This window comes from Propithecus coquereli, unplaced genomic scaffold (assembly GCF_000956105.1).
Source record: "Propithecus coquereli isolate 6110/MARCELLA unplaced genomic scaffold, Pcoq_1.0 Scaffold14, whole genome shotgun sequence".
In the NCBI taxonomy this organism is placed as follows: domain Eukaryota; kingdom Metazoa; phylum Chordata; class Mammalia; order Primates; family Indriidae; genus Propithecus; species Propithecus coquereli.
Genome location: NW_012138302.1, coordinates 7,239,114 through 7,259,305, shown reverse-complemented (window position 1 = coordinate 7,259,305; position 20,192 = coordinate 7,239,114). Strand labels below are relative to the sequence as shown.

The 20,192-nt window shown below is 40.6% G+C and overlaps 1 protein-coding gene across 4 annotated transcripts in view; it reads left to right on the top strand.

The window, feature by feature from the left end:
- NFIA (nuclear factor I/A) overlaps positions 1 to 19,390 on the top strand; it is a 369,436-nt gene extending 350,046 nt beyond the window's left edge. For all 4 annotated transcript variants that reach the window (XM_012639455.1, XM_012639454.1, XM_012639453.1 and 1 more), the window contains one exon: positions 16,681 to 19,390. In XM_012639455.1, the coding sequence (XP_012494909.1) occupies positions 16,681 to 16,757 (77 nt within the window). In that variant the 3' untranslated portion in view covers positions 16,758 to 19,390. The remainder of the gene's footprint in view (positions 1 to 16,680) is intronic.
- Positions 19,391 to 20,192: the final 802 nt, after the last annotated feature.

Genomic DNA, 20,192 nt, shown 5'->3' with positions numbered 1-20,192 from the left:
GGATGAGGGAAGGAAGGGGAAAAAATCCCGGTGCAAAAACAAGTTCCGAACCTAGGAGCACAGTTTCTGAATGTTTATTTTGTCAGATACACAGCTGACATGATTAGTTCTAATGGGGTGGTGATCCTCATTGAATTGCAGATTGGTGTGAGTGACTGAAATACCGTAGGGACTTAAATAAGTGGTGCATACGGTATTACTTAGGCTGCATCCTTTAGCCAAGGTGAAGGCTTCGTTTTCTCTGTCTCTTCTCAGCACGCGTGCGCACGTGCGCACACACCCACACACACACACACACACATACATACACACGCACCTGCCACATGTGCAACTGTCTGTCCCAGAAGTGGCACACAGAGCATTGATTACCTATCTGGAGCGATGCTGGCTTGCCTTTATTGACTTCTTCCCCTTTGCCCTCTGTTACCTAAGTGCACCCCCAAACCCCCACACTCTCCATTGCAGATAATGGTGCATCAGATTAGTCTGCCTTGCTGCTGCGTCAACACCCAGATCAATTTATTGACTCTGTCAGAGTAGCTGGTACAGTAATTGTTACAAGAGAAGAATGGAAAGCGAGAACGTGTACACGTGAAAAATAAAAATGATGTTTTGTTCTTTCCTGGTGCGCACCGCTCCCCCTCCATTTTTTTGCCCTATAGATCTTTATGTGTTTACACGGCAGAGAGCACTTTGCTTAAGTTAATCAGCTCCCTCTACATTATTAATTGTGACCGTCAGGGTGCTACATGACAGGATAAGTATTATGGAAAACATTGATCTCACTCCAGAGGTGTGGACCTGGGCAGGTTTGGTATTCTTTTCCTTATCTCACCGCTTTGGGGTCCCATCAAATCACATTTCCCTGATTGACAGCACAGAATGCCTCCCATCAATACAATTGATTTTGTGAAAAAGGACAAGGAACATTTTTCAACTGGAGATAGATGAATTGTGGTGATGGTAAAGAGAACATGTCAGAAATCTTTCAGTTTAGAAACCTAAATTGGGAACTATGGTATTATTGTCCTCCAAACACAAGCATAATTTGTACCCCTTGAAAAATGATATTAGAAGAAACTTACTACAAGTGAAAAATAGATTTAGTGGAGGCCAGCAATGAACTTGAGGATATAATGGCTGTTTTTAAAAGGCCACCTGCTAATTTTTTGTGAGAAATTTTTGGTTAAGTGCACATCTTTGAAAGACATTTCATTAAAGTTCAACTTTCATGGCTTATACCTGTAGACCCTAACATAAATCCTATGTGAACGGACAAAACTTGAGTGGGTGTCATTTGTGACCTGGAAATAAAAGGTCAACCATTGAATTTATAGCTTTTTTAGTGAAAAGAACATAAAGATTCCTGCCAACTGGAGTCAATCCATATTTTAATGTTTCCTAGTTAAGATTATAAAATCAAGGGATTAGGAGCGTGCTGTTCAGTGAAGGTCAAAAATTAAATGTGATGGGCTAAGTGTCATTCCCATGGGGCAGAAGTTAATATTTCAAAAACCATTTCTACCACTAGCAGTCAAGAAATGAATTGTCCATGATCATTAACCAAGGTAAGGGGAATCCCACTATCATTATTAAATTTAATAATGATTATTATACTAATCAACTATATTATTAAATTGCTCTGCTGTTCTATAATGTCCCCAAACAGTAATAGTGAATTGATTGCTATCAGATAATTCTCATCTACAGTTGAAAACAAGTCAAGATGGAAGATAATGGATGAAGGCCTCCTTTTGGGAAAAGAAGTTGTGGCTGTCTTATGGATAAGAGTGACAGCATGGAACACTCTTCTAAGACCAAGAGTCAGTTGCATTGCAAACCTGTTATTAAGTATAATTCACCAGTACAAGTTTTTAAATACAAAAAAATGAGCACCTATTTCTCTTTATTGTGTTTTTTTTTTCTATTTCAGATTTTTACACCTACCCCCCCACAAACACTTTTTAAGAACGAAACGTCGATTTTTCAGGTTCTTTTTTTCCTCAAATTTTTAGAACTCTGGATTCCATCTACTTTGGATTTTTATGAAGAGGGAAGAAAGCCTATTTAAATGTCTTTCTAGGATGACTCAGACACATGTGCCCTGTACCATTTTCAAATCCATTTTAAGATGCCAGTATTTTTCAAAGTCGTAGAAATATGAAACACTGAAGCTGGTGATTTCCTTAGAGATTATCTACTCTAGACCCACTGTTTTCACATATGACTTTAAGTATATTGTGGAATAAAGTGCATGTCATCTTAATAAAGTAGCACCTCCAGATAAGGGGGCCAAAGCCCAGGGAGGTAAAACAACTTGCAAGGCCACAAAGCTAATCAGAGGCAGAGCAGGACTGAGATGCAGGTATGTGACACCAGGGAGGGAAGGACAGGTGGTTTAGTATGTGGCTTAGGAAATGGGTACATGGTTTCTATTTTACAAAGGTGTTTTATAAAAGCCCAATATCCATTAGACTGACTGAAATATATTGGAATCCTGAGGAACAAAAGCATGCAATTCAAAAGTTCACCTAGCAGAATTTACCTTCATAGACTGCCACGCAGCAGAGTGCGTGTGTGTGTGTGTGTGTGTGTGTGTGTGTGTGTGTGTGTGTGTAAAACCCGTGCTTCTCTCTGTGCTCCTGGGTAGCCTTTTGTTGTACCTGTTTCTATCTTCTCTCCTTCCCAGTGCAGACAAAGGTCAAAATTCCCATCCACCTTTACAGGCAAACACTTTAAAGTGCTTCTACATGAGGGAGGGAGTAGGGAGGACCTTTGATTTAAAGTTCAACATTTACATTTGTAATTTTGACTAATTTCTGTGCTTGCATTAATTAAATTGAAATTGTTTAATTAGAATAAAACTAAAATTGATCATTAGGATTAATTTAACCTGATAGGCTTTGTGTGCCTTTCTAGACAAATATTATGAAATATAGTGATAATGAAGCAGTGAGAGGTATAATTTCACGTCTTACAATGATTTTCATATCTGCCAGTTGTTCTCTGTGGTGTCTGGATAGTGCAGAGTGTCGATTTTTGTTACATCATTACCATTCAGCTAGGGCCATGCGGTATCTCGTAGTTGGCCTTTTCCCAAATATCTTTTCCTGTCAAAGTCTAAAGATGTATCAAACTCTCTTCACACCACCCTCCTCATAGCATCATTGTTCCCTGGTCCCCCACCCCCACCATCTTCCTGGAAGGCTGTTTGCTTGGCTCATCCCCTGGGCCTTGCATCACAGTGACCTTTGTAAACCAAGAACTGCTCCATGAAACTCCTCATGGAATTCACTAATGCTTCTCAGCCCTGGGGTCAACACTGTCAAATCTGGACTGTCCCCTCGTACCCCTTCTTGGCTACTTGCTTTGAGCAGGAACCAGGCACAGAAATAAGGTGTGTAAGTAAGATGAGGGATCCCAAACACTGAATAACTAACACTAAGGGAGTATGAGAGAGGAGGCTGCTCCTCCAAGCGCCTGACGTGGGAGGCAGCTTGCCCTCTTCATCCCATGCCTTCCATACGGCTTGATCAAGGGAACATGTTTCCAAACTTAGTGCCCTCTGTTTCTGAAAAAAAAAAATTATAGAAGGATGAAACTACTGTTTTACCAGAACAGACAGCATAAATCAAGTGACATTAGATCTGAATCTACTTACCCACACATTAACAAATGTAAAACTTTTTGAACTACCAACTACTAAATCAACTATCAAATTATTTTGTCTTCAAAACAATTAGGACCCACATGGATGAATTAAATCCTCAGGAAAATCTGCAAACCATTTTGAGTTTCAGATTCCTCCCATTCACCATTTTGCCAGAGTTACTTTTTTAAAAATTGGCAGTTATGTTTAATAGGTTTCCTATAGCAACACTTATTGGTAGGGGGCCAAAGGGCAGTGGGGAATGAACCAAAATTTGATCGATATTTTTGAAAAAGAAAGAAGAGAAACAAGAACTAGGAAAGAACATACGATTCTCGGTCGTTTGGAGTTGACTGACCAATGTGGAGATTATTTCATATGCAAATTATCATCTTTCTGCAAATTGGCCAATCAGTCCTGGTCAAAGGCTGAAAAACTCTTAAGAGTGGTGATCCCCAGTTCCATACAATCACATAAGTAAACTGCTACCCCCAAAGAAACCAATTTTACCATCCATTTCTGCATAAAATCGTCTAGATAGATTTCACTTTTATTCATGTTCTCATCCAGTAGAAGAAACTTCTAATTTTCATAGCAAAGGGTTTTATTTGGAAGCATATTCACATTTAATTTGGTTTTAGAAAACCCTTAGTGTTTTTCAGGGTTGACTAGGCTGAGTTCAGGGGATTGAGAGAAAAGAGTAGAAGCCTAGCATATAGGCAATGTCCTTGTGCTGTTATTGTACTTATCCAAGAAAAGTAACTGCCCATTACTGCACTAGGCCAAGAAAAGACCATGAGCTAGCACGTAAGGATGAGGTTTCTGTCTTCCCAAGACAGAAAGGAATCCCCCCGCCCTGTCTAACTCCAAAAAAAGAGCATCAGCTCTGCCCTCCTGAAACTGTAATTACAGTCCAATTAGGAGACAAAATGCGTTCATATAAGTTCATTTCATCCTCACAGCCATGATGCTAGGAAAGTGGTCATACTCCATTCTTAACTAAAGTGTAAACTGAAATCCATATTCACCCCAGACTCCTAGTCTATCAACCCTCTGCCATGGAGCTGCTTCTGTGAACCCCACAGAGCAGTGCTTAACCCTTGAACTATTAATATTTATCTGACTCATCACATACCGCTTTGCAAGATTACAGGTGCTGAACCTGGGGTACTGGGAATGCCATGAGCTGCAGTTTTGGTGGGTATGCTCACCTATCAGGAAAGAACTGCTCCAGTATAAGGAGATGTTACAAAGTAACTCTTGGGCATTGCCCAGTGGTAACACTTACTATTAGCATCGTTGACTTATTACTGCTATACCCACTTCTTGCTAGATAAACTCAGATTCAGAGAGAAGTTGAGAGGCAGAGTCACTGGACCTCTTTCTCCCTCTCCCTTTCCATTTCTGTCCATAAAGGCGATGGCTGCTTTCTCTGAACTCCGGGACCCTTGCTCAGCAGCAAGATTGAGCCTTAACTTCAATGAGCCAGGAAATCAGCTCTCTCCAGATTGGTTCTCTCTGAGCATCTCGGAATCCCTACTTCAACCCTTCCTAATTCTAACCCAGAAATAACCATTTCTTCCCCTCTGGTGTTTTATTGGCTGGAAAATCCCAGAGATCTTTTTGATCTCAAAAACCTCTTAGGTTTTTTGGTAAACATATATAGGATCTCTTTTGAGTTGGGGACATTTCTCTTCATAATGCTTCTTAACTTCATTTTCAAGACAGAAAACAGTTTAAGCAAACCCTAGTTTTTATATTTGAAAAGAGTAAATGTGCATTGACCATTTCCACAAAAAGCTGAAAATAATTGCAGAGAAATTTGAAGTCATGGCTATGAAATCCTGCAATATACATCCAGAATCCATTCCTCACCTTTGAACTGTAATGTGAACCTGAACGCCTCATGGGGAAATTAAGTAGATCCAGTTCTCTTGGCTCCTGCTCTGCCTTTCTTTCTCTCTTTCCTCGCCTCTACAGCAGATCTAAGGAAACTTTTAATACTAACTAAGGCTTGGTGCTGCCCAGCCTCTGAGTCTGAAATGCCTGAGAAAGCGGTACAGATTCCAACTGTAAAACATTCCTTCACCAAGCCTTGGAAACTAGCATACTGAGGCCGGCAGAGTTCAGAGGGAGCCCATGTAAATGAGGCCCAGTTATAAACTCCTGAGGAGTGTTTTATTTAGTTTAAACCTGAACTTGAACTCATAAACATGTTCCTGGAGAACAATACAGAAAGACTGATGCAGTAGAACAGGAAGTCATATTTTAGCCCGGACAATTCACTTCTTAAAAAGAAAGAAAAATCTTAAAATATTTTTTAATTGAACCATCTTCTAGAATAGCACAAGTTGGCATGTCTGCAAGATTTTTGTGATTGCAGAATGAGAATGGAAGTGCATATCTATCATTTGATCTTACCACCATTCTCTCAAAATAAATAATAGGATCTCCTATCCATATGGCGGTTTAACAAGAGAAAAGGATATTTAAGGAGCCAATAAACATAAAACAGTCATGCGATCTGTAATTGCTTTTATTAATTGATAACAAAGTGATAGTAGAGGTATTAATATATGACCGTTCCCAACTGTGTATGTGTGTGTGTGTTCTGAGTTTGTCCCTAAATCTCAGTTACTGGTAGAGAACTACCAAGTGGAATTTATCAGAAAACAAAAGGAGAATGATTTTGTTTGCATGCTCAATTTTATAAAACACATTCTTGAATCAGTCTTCAACAATCTTTGCTTATGAGATATCCTCTGTCTCGAAAGTCATTACTGAAGAGGTAAAAATAAATTAAATTTTCTGTATTAGGATGATATTACCTCTCCAACGAGAGATCCCTCACAGGGAAGGCAAGTAGCTCTGCCAGTCACTACTTCCTTGTCCACATTATTGATGAGGTCCTTCACATAGACTGTCAGTGCTACCAGACCATCACCTTGCACCAGTCCCCAGCCCCACTCTATCAAGAAACTTCCTACCCACCTCCCCTGGAAATATTCAGGAAGAATCTAATTGTTTGTAGCAATGAATATTGCTCAGTTGTAAATTTAATCTACAAATTTAGAAGGAAATAAATCTGAACATAAAAAGCATTTGCTGTTTCAGCATAAAAAAAAAAAATACCGTCATTTGAAACTGCAAACTCCCCCGTGTGGGTTTATTTTGCAAGTCACGTCTTAACAAAGACAAGTTTTGTTGCCATAAAACCCTAAATCCTACCACATTCTCAGAAGGAGGAGGAAAGCATTGTTCACTGGTTCCCAGTTTGGGCTTTGGGGAATGTCACATAGAGCTTTGACTACACTCAGGAAACCATTCCATTTTTATCCAGGGTTGTTGGCTCAGATGAAATCCTGACACACACACACATACACACACACACACAAACCCCGCATCGAGATCACATCAGTGCCTTCCATAATGTTGCTGCTTATATTTTAGGCCAATGTTTCAAAATCATTTTGTGTCTTTGTTTCCTCCCCCTAATGCTGTGATAACTGGTATCCTGAGGCCTGTTTTGCAGAAAAGCTAAGGTGGACCCCTGACATCACACAGACCAGGACTTAGGTCTCTCACTCCATGATCTGACTTTTTCCATGTTGAAGCTCACTCTGACCTCACTCAGAGATAGGAACAATTTTACCCCTGCCAATATCACGTCTATACTGTGAATGAGAAAAAAGATGATTCCTGGAACCAGCAACATCTAGAAGCAGGTGTTCCTGGACGCTAAACAACGGTATAAGAACGGGATCCTGTAGTATAATCAGAGAGGTCTCGTGAGGTGCCCAGGTCCCATAGTCAGTCAGTGATTGAACTGGGACATAAACCAGGGCCCCTGGCTCACAGTCCAGTGCTCAGTGGCATCTCCCTGTACTCTAGCTCTGTTTTCTCATGAATCTGAAAACTAAGATGCTACGACTTCCTCTGAACTCTGTCCAAATTCTGTCTCTCCACCTCATTTCTTTGGCCACTTCAGAAGCCTTTGACTCCAGCTGCTAAGCAGGGCGGTTGTGGTTTGCAGCTCAGCGCCTCCTTCCTTACTTCTTTCTTAATCCGGCAAGTGGAGTAGGAAGGACCATTGGTCTGCACGGCCCTTGACAGAGTAGGGTCTACCCTGATTCCTGGGGTCGGGGGGTTGGGGGGAACACAATGGAGAGCGAGGGAGACACTGACCTGAGGGGTGGGAGGAGGTGGGGAATGGGACTAGAAGGGAAAGGAGGAAGGACTGAGAACAGTGGACAGACGAGGATTAAAGAGGTAAGAAGCAGACCTGTGCTCAGGGCATGCGTGGAGGTGCCCGCTGGCGGGGGGAGAAGTCCAAAGGTGGCAGATGCCATCCAGTGTCTGAAGGGCTTCTTGGCTGGAAAGGTTAGTTTGGGAATTAGTTCCTGGCAAAGGGCCAGATCTTCTGGCATTCTATTGCAGGATGTGTCTGGGAGAATTTTTGAAATAACTGGACTTTTTGCTTTAATGTTATTTTCCCCCTTACCGGACTTTATCTACCTGCACAATTCAAACGGTAAAATCTCTCTGATCGATTGGCTGTGAACCTGAGTCATGTTTGGGAAGAGCAAGAGGGGGGAAGCACGTGGGGGAATGATTATTCTAATGTGGCCACGCTCCGCTGAGCTCCGACCTCCACTCCCACGCCTCTCTTTTTAAACAAGAAAGGTTACCTCCCTGGGCCACCATTGGGCCAACCCCAAGTGTGACTGTCTGTACTTGTTAGACAACAGGCATTTAATTAAAATTGGAATCTGATGTGTAGAAAACATACATTTTTTCATCTCATAGCTCCCCAGGAAATCATATTCCCTTCCTTCCCCGCTCTCCTCAACTCCCCCCAGTCACAAAAAAAAAAAAGAAAAAAGGCTAGGGAAAAGATTATTTTAATGTGAAAACCAAAAATTACAAAAAACTATGCTGCTTCTTTATTTTTTGCCTTTGAGGCAGACATTAGCCAATAATAAACCCTGTATTGTGTCTTCAGACCAGAGCCAGCTTTTTTTATGGCTAACTTCCCATATGGAAAAGGGTTTGTCCCATTTCAGGCATTAAAATACAGCATGTAATGAATTTGTAACTTAAATCTTTCATCTTGCTTTTGTGCGGTAGAAGGGGTGGCCTGTCTTCTCATATTTGTTGGACTTTGTAGAATCAATAATACAATAGAACAGATAATACACACAAGGCCCGAGTTGAAAAATAAAGCCGCAAGGCACCCTCGTCACTGCATTTCCAGTGCACTGCCTGGACTCCACCCAGAAGATCCGGCAGTGCCATCACGACCACATAGATAGGAGCTCTGGACAATTTCATTGGGTCATTGTCCCCTTAATCTCCACGCCGCACCTCAGATCTCAAGCAGCTTCCGTGGCGCGGACTCACTTTAATGGATAGAATCTATTTTTCATGAAAAAGCAGGAAATAAGCTGTCTCTTTCATAAAAAGATTTACAAAATGTAATCATTGTTGAAATATTCCCTTTGAACTGCCGTGTCCACGGGGGTCTCCGGCTCCCAGAGTCGTGCTTCATTAGAACCCCCTCATAAGCGGCTCCAGAAGGGCAGGTATGCTGGTGGTGCCCGGCTTTGATGTCTTGAATGAATGAAAGAAAAGCACAATAAAAAAGAGCTGTTGATCAAGCATAAAATACTCTTTAAGCTGACAGAATAGCAGCGTTAACACACCCTAAGCTGCTTTTAGTTTTTCCCTTTTTTCCTCACATTTTCCTGTGCTTTGTGTACAGTGGGGGTTTGTATTTTATAAGAAGTCTCTGATCTATGTAGTATGCCATTCGCTAACAAAAACCAAAATAGGATTGTTTCTGTCCCACTTGGTTGCCTGACTACTCCCTCCCTTCCTCCCCTTCCCCCCCGCCACCCCCAACCTCCAAAGCGTGCAGTTTAGCCTTGCAAGGCAAGGGCCCAAATGCCTTTCATAAACTTGAGCCAATTCCTTTTGTGCTGTTGGTTTCACTGCTCTGATTTTAATATTGCAATTAAAGACAGATTTTTATTTTCTCAAGAACTTTCTCTCGCAACTGGGGAAATGGAACTGACACAGCTGCTACATTTAACTAAGAAATTATTTCATTAAATAAGAGAAAGCGGCCTTGTAGAGCACTTGTTTTCCTGGGGAACTCTAGGTCTCACGTGGACCATAAGGCCCCGGACACCTTTTATGGTTAGTGAATCCATCTACCCTGCCTTCCTGGTTTTCTTTCTGTACTTGCCCCTAGCCAGGCATTTAATCCCCACAAAAACTGATAAAGTTATTCCCATTTCCTGGAGTCGAAAACTGAGACTCAGAGGTGCTAACTAACTTGCCTAAGATCATTTGACTAGCACACAACTGCACCAGGATTTTTGTCATTCGGACTCCAGAGCCCTGGGTCTGACTACTACGCACACAGCCCTCCAGTAAGTCTTCAGAGCAAATGCAAGGGGCCCAGAGTACAATTTTTAATCCGGAAGTCTTTGATTTCATGAAGTAGAAGATTACTTGATGAAAACATAAAAGGAGAGAAAAAAATGCACTTGATGGTAAGAGAGACACTAGGGCAAGCTGAAATCTGATGAACTATTCAGACTTTGGAACGATAGTCTGAATAATTGGATTGTGAATGTACTCTCAAGGTTTGGAGGTACTGGATGGCTTATTGGGTAAAAAGATTAGTGTTTTCCCATCTTGAGGTTTGAACCAAAACGGAGGTCTTGGCCGGGAGCAGCCCAGTCATTCTCCAGGGATCGGTGGTTTGGACAACTCCACCGTGCTTGTAGTAAGTAGGCAGCAGTCCACGTTACAAAACTATTGCACATGCTACTGACGCAGTTGGCCACAGTTGGCCCCGTTGCAACAGCTCTTGAGTCGGAACTGCCTGGAGTAACTTGTGGAGACCTGTGTCCCTCGAGGGAAAGTGTCTGTCATTTTGGGAGACATGGACATGTGGCATGAGCATGCCAGAAGTCATCCATCTAGATGCCTTGCTTTGACTCCAAGCTTTGAGAAACCTGCATACAGCTTGTTCTTCCTTCCTTCCTTTGTTTAACAGTATTTAATAAAGTACCTACTCTTTTGGCCACTGGGCAAGACACTGGGGATGCCACACCTGAGAAGACAGTTTTCTTGGGAAGACAGCAGGTAATTACAGTTCAGTGACTGTCATGGAGGTGAACCCTGGGGGAAAGACCCAGAGAAAGGCTCCTCAGAAGAAGGGACATCTAATCTTAGAACCCAAGGACTAGCAAGTGTTAGCAAAGCCAAGGAGAGAGGTCCAGCCTGTGCCAAGTCCCAGCAGGGAGAAAGCATTTGGCGTTGGGGGATCTGGAAGAAGTTTAACATAGCACAAGTGTTGAGTACACGTGGTGAAAAGATAAGGCTACAAAGGTAAGAGGGACCAATCACAGCCCATTACTGTTTTAATAGTTTCCTGTACAATAAACAAGTCTTGGTTTAGAGTTATTGAAAACAGGCTTTCTTTAATTAACGAAATAAAATCAGACAAGAAAAATGACTACAGAGATCAAAGCCCAAGGCTGGAAATACCAGTAACTAACACCTGTGTACGGCATGTCACCCTTTTCAGGAGAAACCAGTGTAAATCACTGCTTTCCTCTCATGTGATGCAGAATGGTCCTGACAATCCTCTGTGGTCCCAAGGACAGGGACTGGCTTACTTGTGGTCACACAACTAGTCAATGGAAAAAGCAGGACTCAATTCTGGGTCCTTGGGACACTGGATACTCAGCCTCATCTGTCGACATGTGTTTATGAAGATCGTACTTTGAGAAAAGTAAGGTACCCAGTATCATGAAGGGTATAGAAGTCTAAAATCTAGCCCTTCTTCCTGCTAGAACATAAAGTCCTCAAAAGCAGGGTCATTATTTATTTTACTCATTATATACCCAGAGCCTAGCATATGTAGCACCTAGCACCCTTAGTGCTTATTGAATAAATGAATAAATGCTCCCAAATGGTTTTTACTAATGTGTGAAACTAGAGGTGTACTCAGAGCCCTGCCCACTTCCATTGTATAGGAATAGGGAAAAGGGGCTACCAGGCTTTGGGCTGATTTGCCAAGGACAATTCATTTAGGCCAAACAGTGGGCTTTAATTCATCCAAACAAGAGCAGGAAGCCAAAAATGACTAACTGGATTAGTGTGACCCGGCAACGTCTCCTCAAGAAAGAATGCAAAATGGTGACAGCAGCTTACGCAGTATTGGTTTCTGGGTTGGCTAAGTCCTCTTTGGGGGCTGCCGAGGAGTTGGCTCTGAGGGGTGGGAGGACTCCCTGTATTTGCACGTTGCCATTCTCTGTGTGTGAGTGTCCTTAAGTAACCCACCTGGCCTGGAGAAGAAAGCCAAGTGTCACACCCAGTTCTGGATTCCACATTAACAACCTCCTTCCGCAGTGTTAAACTTTGCCCTTGAGGCCTTTTGTTTAACTTTTTAATTTGAAAAACAGATTCTGCTGCGTCAGTCTGTCCTGCCCTCCCTGCCACCCACCCCCAGCACCCTCTCCTCCTTTTTTTGGTTAAAGTAAAATATAACTGTCTCAAACAGACATTTTTCTTTCTGTCTCTAACACGTGCATCCTGCCTTCTTAGTGAAAAGAGAATATAACAGGCTGTTTAGAAACTCGTTAATACATATTAGAACGATTGTTGTGAGCTAAGGAGTTGGGTCGATTACCTTCATCAGCCATTATCTTCGGCAGTCTCATGACCAGATTTTGGAAGATGGTCTCTGTTTTCCGAGTGCTCTCCATGAGGCATAAGAAATAGAACAGATTGGCACCGTCAAAGGTACCTCCTGCCATTTCAGGCTTCCTGTTTAGGATGCAGTCAGATAGATATTGTTTATGGTTCATAAAACCTGACTACTGTGAGTATTCCCGAATCCCAGCAGAATGGGTTTCGAACTTTCATGGAGCTGTAAATTAAGGGGTGGGAAGTGTGATAAAACTCCTTAGAGAACTGTGAGAGGAAAAAAAGTCGCGTCGCAATGGTTAAATGAAATTTTATAAGCACATTCAGTGTGGAGCTGTTTTGCATTACATGAGTTGAATACCTTAGAGACGCCACATCTGCAGGCACTTTATTAAATCCTTAGTCAGCACTTTCCAACCTGATGAGATTACTTCTTCATTTGACTGGAGAAAAGGAAAGCTGAGCTCTTGTCCTGGACTGCAGATTTCTTTTGATGTTTCACCTTGAACACTGAAAAAGGACAATCACCCCCCTTGCCTCTCCCCTCCCCCTCAGCACATCCCAAACTTTAGACGTTGTGACTATAACTGACTAATTTTACGCAACTGGAGCCTTTGTAGGAGCGTGGATTTATGGATCTCCAAAACAACTGTAGCCGAAAGTTCCTGAGCAAAAAAAAATAGATCAAAGCTTTGTGTTTACTTCCTTAATGTAAATGTATCAAGATAACATCATCCTATATTGTATTGTAATAGTGCCACTCACTGCAGATAAGGGACAGAGATTCCTTTGTAGTCCATTTGGATACAGTAAGTAGGTTAGATTAAGGGGCTATAAAGTATGAAGGCAGAAACCATATGAAACCTAAGCTTATGTCAGTGAATGTCTGAAGACGGTTTTTTGACTGTCCATAAGTAGATTTTGTTTAATGTGTCAACATTTTCCCAGTGATTTGCTATTCAACCCCAACAATTTCATAGTCTCAGATTTCTTTTATGTTTTTCCTGTATGGCCCAAGAAGAAAATATGCAGAATCATTCTTCAATTAATGTTTTGAAACTTGTGCTTGCTTACATAATAGAAATTATGAGAAAACATCACAAGAGAAAAATGGGCTTTTCCAAATATTATCTTGTCCATCTGGTGTTATTAGCAGTTCCTGGAAGTTTATAGCAATCAATTGGCTACTACATGTGTGATTATCACGCTCATCACAATGGGATTATGAACGTCTTCAACTACAAACTGATCATAAGAAAATTTAGTGAAATGGATGATTTTTTTAAAAAATTATTATTATCAAAACTATTTATCTGGCATCTCCACAAACAAATGATTTAATCACAGAGGCTTCATTCAAAAAAAAAAAAAAATTCCCTGTGTGGTTCCCCTAACCAACTTCCCATTCTGGAAGCCCTTGGTCAAGTAGCAGGGTTAATTGTCATGAAGATTAGTGTGATGTTGAAATAAGTACTAATGGTCAAATTATAGGAGTGAAAAAGTTTAAGAATAGGTTTTGGTTTGGGCCTGAAAGGGTTAATTAAGGTTTTTTCATGGGTTATTAAAGACCCCCAACCTCTGCCTTCAGGAGTCATATTGACACCCCACCACAGGGCAGCTCTGCTCCTCTATTGACATGTTGCTGGTCAGAGCACAATAGCCTTCTGTGTCTGCAAATCATTGCTAAAATCATCTCAAGGAAAAAAAAAAAGTTTGAAAGCTTTAACGTTAGACAAAAGCCCAAGAGTTGCAGTGTGCAGCTCAAAAACCCGGAGTCAGCAACTTCTATTGATTAAAAACTAACCTTTAAAGTAACTCCGAGAGTGTGTGGTTAGCATTTAAATTTAAACATGTCATGAGTTGATTTGTGTTACTGAATACCAACTCAGAAGGAGTAACATTCACATCGCATTTTTTTTTCTAATTCCCTTAAGCAGCTAAAGTATTTCATGAAATGTCAATAGGGCAAAAAGAAAAAGAGGAGGGGGGCCCTGATGCTGGGCCTGTAGTCTTCTTTCCCATGCAAATATCCACCCCCCAAAAGTGTGGAGAGTGAAACACAATAATTAGTCCTTTGTCTAACTTTCCCAAGTGCTAGAGAAAGACAGATTAATTAAATATACAACAGTGTTGGTTTTTGGAGTGGGGGTCTCGCTTGCTGTGTAGGTCATAAATTAGGCAGAATAAATACTTCAATGTGTTTGCAGTGGGCCTGCTACGTCAGAACCACTGGAAGGTTGGTGGGAGGAGAGCAGAGGGTTTCTTGCTAATGATAGTCACGTCTGGGTCTGTCTGGTTGCTCTTAGCAACCAGACATGATGTAACACCAGGATGAACTTGAACTTGGGGGACTTGAAAAGAGAACAATAGACCAGAGCAATCAATAAAGCCTATTTCAGTGAAGGATTACAGAGCTGCTCTGGGGTAACCTTGTCGGCAAGGCATATACTGAATAGTAAGATGTGTGAAGAAACTTTTTTTTTTTTGCTTTGCTGTTTAAGAGAAGTGCAGAGGCACTGCAGATTTTTGTAGTGCCCTGAGGTCTCATCCAGAAACTGTGGTGTGGAGAACTGCTCCCCCTGCTGACTCACTGGGTCCCAGGCCTTTGCTTCAGGAACTACCGTAGTGTCCAATAGAAGAAGTCTGGAATTTTACAACTGACTTGGAAAGTGTGAAAACAGACATCGTAAGCATTATTCCCCGCACCCAAAGTTTTGTGAAAGAGGAAGCGGCTCTAACGTGGATCAGAGTCAGCTATTAGGAGAGGCCCACAGAAAACACGCTCTGGAATTACCTTCTCTCTCCTTTCTTTCTCCCTCTTCTTTCTTTTGTCCAGTTAGATTTAGGCCGTGTGTATTTGCCAGGATGATTTCCTTTCAGGACACAAGAGACTTTATTGTATTCCTCAAAGCATGTGGTCAACGAATAACATGGAAAAGTATACAGGATGAGTAGTTTTTTGGTTTAGGCTTGGGTTTTTTAAACTCCTCTGGAAATCAAAGGTAGCTTGTGTGCCCAGGAAATCTTATACCAACCTCTGTGTACCTATCATTTAGCCATTTATCCATGGGGATCACACACGTCCTTACTTTACCTAATTGAATCTCTTGGACAGGGAGGAGCCCTCACCTGACTGAATCAACCCAAATGTAACCCTTTCCGATACTGTCAACTGAGAGAATTCAGAAGCATTCACGTTTGCTAGAAGTCAATGATTTTGCTGTCAATAATGATGAATGTAGTGAATTTGTCAGGGTATCTCTAGAGAAAAGTTGGCAAAAGCCAGACACTTTTTAATTTCACTGGAGAAACCCTGATATTACTCCATAATTGGTCGGTTTGTTTAAGTAACAGAAGAAGAAATGCCAGCAGACAAAGCGAGGTATCACCAGACACTTGCTCAAAGCTAATCACCTAAGGATTTATGAAAGGAAAAGGTAACCAGTAACCGGGCCCCCCAGGCACACAGAAGGTTTTAAACAAATATTGAATGAACAAAAGCATGAATGAGGAACATGCAGTGGCCTCATTGTTCCTTTGTACGACATGGTAGTCAATAGGGAAAAATTTTAATCCTACTTGAGTATTACGTGTCATTTTTGAAAATATTATTTTAGAAATATTGAACCGAAAGGAGCATTTTAGGTCATAAAATCTTACATGTATAAAGAAATGGAGTGCAAGGGAAATGCCGTGACTTGCCCACAATTATGCAGGAGGCCTGGGACAGCACTGCCCCACTCTGCGCCACTTATCTTCATACCACTGCCGACCACCTGTGCCTGTTAAAAGAGGGTAATGATCACACCCGCAGTGCCTGGCCCTCACTGAAAAGGAGACGTGAAAATCACCCGTGCCCCATGTGGCACCATTCCATGCCACGTGAAACCTCTCCCTTGACGCATTCTCCATTCTTTCAGCACTTCCTCCTCGGGAACATTCTGTGTTCCAGGCACCGGGTTAGGCACTGAGGACCGAATGATAAACCAGGTGTCGTGCCCTCCTATACCTGCCCCCACCAGACTACAAAACCTGTATTTGTATTTTAAGAGGACAGAAATACTTCATTTTGTAAAACGTACTCAGAATGCTGGCAAACCTTCATGACAATGGATTTTAATTTCAGAGGAGTAAGATCAGTTTCAGTACCTCAGGATCTGCTATTGTCTGTCATTCCTTTACGTTTCCTGGCGAACCCCCCCCTCCTCCCTACCATAGATCCCAATGTCATAATTGGAAAGGCAACTTCTAAAATATGCTGTTGTACAAATCGTACTTCTAATTGTCCTTTTCCTTTTGTTTTCCAGTCCTGGTACCTGGGATAAAAGTTGCAGCGTCCCACCATCCACCAGACAGACCACCTGACCCCTTCTCAACTCTGTAACATGGACGCAACCTCAACTCAGCGCGGTTACAACTTCACTGTCAGTGGAAGGGGAGAAATACCGATTCAAATCAACTTGTACATGGAAACAGCGAGCATTATGGTCAAACAGCAAAGGCCATAACCTTTTGGGATTTTTTTTTTTTTTAAAAAATACTTTAGGGACTGTTGTAATTTCTCATATGGTGCTGGAAATGGTTGGGCTTTGTAACATTTGAAATGTTTTCCATGGTAGCGTGAGCATTAGGTGACTTGGCTAGCAGAAGACTACCCTTGCTCACTGACTTCCTGTTGTAACACACTTTCCTTACGGAGCCCGGCTGTTTCACAGTATTTCATGAATTTACCCACACAGGTGTGGTCCTCCTTGGCCATTCAGGGGACACATGGAGAACTAAATCTTTTGTAGTAGCTGAGATCTGCAATATATAACTTACGGGACAGTCAAAGGGCAATGTTTTTCTGTAACATATTGGAAAAAGAAAATGCAGTTATGTTCCTTTTTTATTTTTTCTTTTAGTTTGGTTTGGTTCAGCAGTCAGCAGTTAAGTATATAACATGGCCCGCAAGGACAATGAATCCACTCACATTGCAGAACAATTCTGAAAATGGCAAACTACTACTACTACTATTCAGTTTTTTAAAAGTTTTGAAATGCTGCACTTACATTAAAAAAAAAAACATTTTTTCAACAATTTCAACAATGACACAAAAATTCACATGGAAATGGGGAAGATGGTCTGTTTTGACAGAAACTGACAGGAATCAATCAAAACAATCGAATTTTGAATTGAGTAAAGTGCAATTTCATTGGATAGCTAAATATCTTTGTAAGATAGAGATTGTTGAAAATTCTATTTTTGTTTTTCAAGTCCTTTCACCCCAGGACTCTAAATTATTGGGGTAAAAAAACAGCCTTGCAAGAAAAAGGGGAGCTATTTTTGCTTTTTATGTTTTTTATTGTTAAACTTGTATCCCTTTAAAAACTGAAGGAAAATTTAAAAAAAAAACAAAAAAACAAATCTAATGGTGCTTTTACCACAATATGTTAACTACATTAAATGCTAATTAATTATTTTCTGTTATCAAAGCACATAACTAAAATGAAATCATGGTATCTGTTAATTTTATAAGCTAGAAGTCACTATAATGGATTATGCCAATTCTGAAAATTTTTACATATATCTGGCAACATAGGATTTATCAGTTATCAGACACCTCATTGTACCAGAGATTGTCCAGGAGTTTAAAGACCTTTGCGTCCCTGAACTGGGCTATGGGAAAAAACAAATAATAATAACAATAATGAAACCAATACTGACATAAATGCTGGTACCCATTCAGATCAAGGGTACTTGTTAGGGAAAAAAAAAGTTTGCACCCCCAAATGTCCTGTATCTTATGTAAAAAACAACAACAACAAAAAAAAACAAAAAAACAGAAACAAAAACAAAAAAAAGTGCAAGTGATTTTTCTACCAGACAGCGAAGCACCCCTTTGCTTCCCATGCAACTTCAAGAAGGTTTCCTATACTATACATATATATACGTTCTGGTTGGCAAGCCCTGCTGATCAGAGAAAGTCTCTGCATGTTCTAGTGTTAGTAACTAATTTTTATATAGTTAATGTAGGATAAAGTAGAGTGCATTAAGACACAATATTGTAATCCCTACTCTAGGCACTTGCCTTTAAACTATGTTTTTCAGCCCTTCAGAAGGGTTCTACTACTGTCCTATACAATCAAGTAACTGAAATTCTTGGGAAGACACTTTGCTCCTCATCTTTCCCCCGAAACAATGTTGTTTTGTTTTGTTTTTTTTCCTTAATTTGCACGAAAACAAAAATTCCATATCAATGTGCCTTGCCCTGGATAGCGATTATTTGTGGAATTGTTGCACATGCTCCTCTATTGAAAGGGGTTTTTCCCTAGTCAAGCATTTGGAGACACTTTTTGTAAATGTGACTTTTATGTCAGCCATCGTCAGTTTCAACATCTAGACCTAAATAGAGAGTTAGTTGTTCCGCAGATAGGAGTAGTCTTTATTGTCCTGTATGGTCGGTGGCAGTGCTATTCTGAGATCTGTAGATGCTTAGAATATCAGTATTTTGGATGTTGCTGCATTTTACAATTTATTTGGAGTCTTCCTTTATTTTCCCCCCAGATATATGAAAATATGCAATACCTGCTTATATCATGTAGAAAAGCTTAGCAATTATTAATTTTTCTTTTATTTTTTTTTATTTGACCAAAGTCGGTGCTGCACTTGACGCAGTGTGTTTTAGGTGTTTGTCTTTGTACTTTTTTGTGATTTTTGAATGCACGTGCGCAGGAAGGGCTCCTCTTAGAGAAGCAGTCAAACTGTGAAGCACTAAGCTGACCCTGCTTCAAGCAATTTTGTTTTTACAACTGTTCCTTTCACAAGCAAGCCTTAAAAAAAAAAAAAGACAACTTCCTTTTTCTTCAGCTCCCACACCCCATTTTTCTTAGCAGACTGCAGTCAATCCACATTCAATAAAAAGTATATAATGCCCATTTTTATATGCACGTTTTTAAACTTCCAAGTTCTGAAAATTGTTTACTGGTTATCTCTATTTAAGGAAAAAAAAATAAAATAAAACATTTTGGATTTTCATATGTGTCTGATAAGTGGTTGAATAGTCGTTTGGCGCTGTTGTATGGTGTGATTGTCAGTGTACGGTGTCACTTCTATAGCCAGCCAGCATACTTTGCCTTCCCCTATAGCACTTAGCTGGGCATTACTTTATTATGACATATGTGCACTAAAAAAAAAAAAAAGAAAAAAAAAAGAAAAAAAATAGCAGCTTTCAGTGCTTCACAGTGAAGGGAAAAAAGCCTAGACAAACATTTTGTCAGAACCTTGCAATAAGCCAAGGTATTACCAGTAAATTGGTTGTATATACAATAAAATTGCACCCTTTTTTAAACAAAACAAACTAAGCAATAGTTTGGGCAGTTTTAGTTGTTTTTAGTGAGCATGTTGTAGTCATGACTGCAAAGAGAGAATAAACTGCCCACTCAGAAGATATGTAATTTGTATTGTTGTATAGTTTTATTGATTACACTGATTTATTCTACCCTATTTTATAATGCAGGACTTTTGTAATGTTGTTTAAATGAGGAAAAATTTCTGTCAAATTAGCCTAGTGAAATTTCTGATTGTTCATTATAAAGGCAGCGTTCATAGAATTGCTTTTCTTTCTCCCCCAACCCCCCTTGGGAACTGGATTTAAGTTTAAAACTTTCCTGTTTCCTTTTTTTTTTTTTTTTTTTTGAGACAGTCTTGCTCTGTTTTTCAGGCTAGAGTGCTGTGGCGCCAGCTGCTTGAGAAGTATAGGTCTACTGAAAAACCATTGTAAATGGACATTACAGGTATGCTGTATTTTTGAAGGTATTTTGTTGTATTAAGTTTGATG